Source organism: Volvox carteri, assembly GCF_000143455.1.
Source record: "Volvox carteri f. nagariensis unplaced genomic scaffold VOLCAscaffold_580, whole genome shotgun sequence".
Lineage (NCBI taxonomy): Eukaryota > Viridiplantae > Chlorophyta > Chlorophyceae > Chlamydomonadales > Volvocaceae > Volvox > Volvox carteri.
This window is the reverse complement of record NW_003308092.1, coordinates 1-1,597: the sequence shown is the minus strand read 5'-3', so window position 1 is coordinate 1,597 and position 1,597 is coordinate 1. Positions and strand designations below refer to the sequence as shown.

The window sequence follows — 1,597 nt, the reverse complement described above, 5'->3', positions numbered from 1 at the left end:
CTATCACCCTTTTGCGGTCCAGCAGAGCTTGGACCTTGTGTTCACCGGCCCTGTCCGGGATGGAATGCCCTTTGCCGTCCTAAGCAGCGTGACCCATTATAACAGCTTGCTTCCTAGCAAGGACAACAGCTACTGTCCTCCTGTCCTACGGTACTGGTAATGAGTAAAGGCCGAACAGCTAGGGTCAAACACGGAAGGACCCTTTCGGCGCCTAAACAAGGTTTTGCAGTGCGTATCAAAATCCATCTTCAACGTGCACGTCACAGCATTTAGCAGTCGCCACTGAGTTATCCCTGCATCACAAACTTGTATGAAACTTGCAAACAGGTGTAGCAAATCGTTCATGCCAGGTGCAGATAGCTGTGCAGGTGCAGATAGCTGCTAAGCGCATGTGTTGCAGGTGTGCCATGTCTGTATCCTGCGATCTCTGTTAGGTAAACACCCTGTCCCACGGCCAGGCCAGGGATACGGCATGCGTACGGCATCAAGATTTGCTTGCAAAACAAAAGCGCTGGTTGCCTGTGTTTCCAGTATCAGTTCTCTCCTTTGTGCAGCAGAGTCTGATCACCTTACGAACATCTCAAATGGCTTTCGCTCTCACCACCTCTCGCAAGGCTCTGCAGGTCGCATGCAAGGCGACCGGCAAGAAGGCCGCTGCTAAGGTCCGTTTTAATTCGACACCATTTATTTTATCAGCGTGCCATCTTTACAGCCGGCTGCCCCCAAGAGCTCTGGCATCGAGTGGTATGGCCCGAACCGCGCTAAGTGGCTCGGTAGGTTATCCTGTGAAGAAGATCCGATACACAGCGGGTGTAGCGTGTATCAGAGGGCCGGAGTAATCAGTCGGTCTCCTGCATGCTCCTCCTTTCGGTGCAACATGCCGCAGCGTCAGGTTTCTATGCTCAGGCTGCTCTTTCGGTCCTTTGCTTACATCGCGTGATGCATGCTGCGATGAAGGGCACAGGTTGTGCCTTTCCTCCTTTCGTGACCTGCCGTTCAGTAGCCCGCTGCCGCCGTATGCTCGCTTTCCCCTTCTGTGCCCACATCGGACAGGCCCCTACAGCGAGAATGCCACCCCTGCCTACCTGACTGGCGAGTTCCCCGGTGACTACGGCTGGGACACTGCCGGCCTGTCTGCTGACCCTGAGACGTTCAAGCGCTACCGCGAGCTGGAGCTGATCCATGCGCGCTGGGCCATGCTTGGCGCTCTGGGCTGCGTGACCCCCAAGCTGCTGTCCAAGAACGGCGTGCAGTTCAGTGAGGCTTTGTGGTTCAAGGCCGGCGCTCAGATCTTCCAGGAGGGCGGCCTGGACTACCTGGGCAACCTGTCGCTGGTGCACGCTCAGAACATTGTCGCGACGCTGGCGTGCCAGGTGGGCGGGAGGGACGTGGCTGCATGCTTAGGAATGTGTCCGGTCGCCTTACTTGTTAGCTGGCTAGGTGAAACAAGGTGAGGCGCGGCAGCTGTTCTCTGCCAGCGCTTGACTGTGGTAAGCTCACCTGCCTTTTGCGCACTCTTACATTCAGCTTGGCTTTGGATGCCTAGTTTGAGCCTTGTGGCATGTGAGCATTGTGTGATATCGCACATCCAGGAATC

The 1,597-nt window shown here is 55.9% G+C and overlaps 1 protein-coding gene across 1 annotated transcript; it reads left to right on the top strand.

Moving 5' to 3' along the window:
- Nucleotides 1-534: 534 nt before the first annotated feature.
- On the top strand, nt 535-1,454 carry VOLCADRAFT_85008 (uncharacterized protein; the record flags this gene model as incomplete). Its single annotated transcript, XM_002959697.1, has 3 exons — nt 535-662; nt 713-773; nt 1,054-1,454. The coding sequence occupies exons 1-3, from the start codon at nt 585-587 to the stop codon at nt 1,452-1,454; spliced, it is 540 nt and encodes a 179-aa protein (XP_002959743.1). The 5' UTR covers nt 535-584.
- Nucleotides 1,455-1,597: the final 143 nt, after the last annotated feature.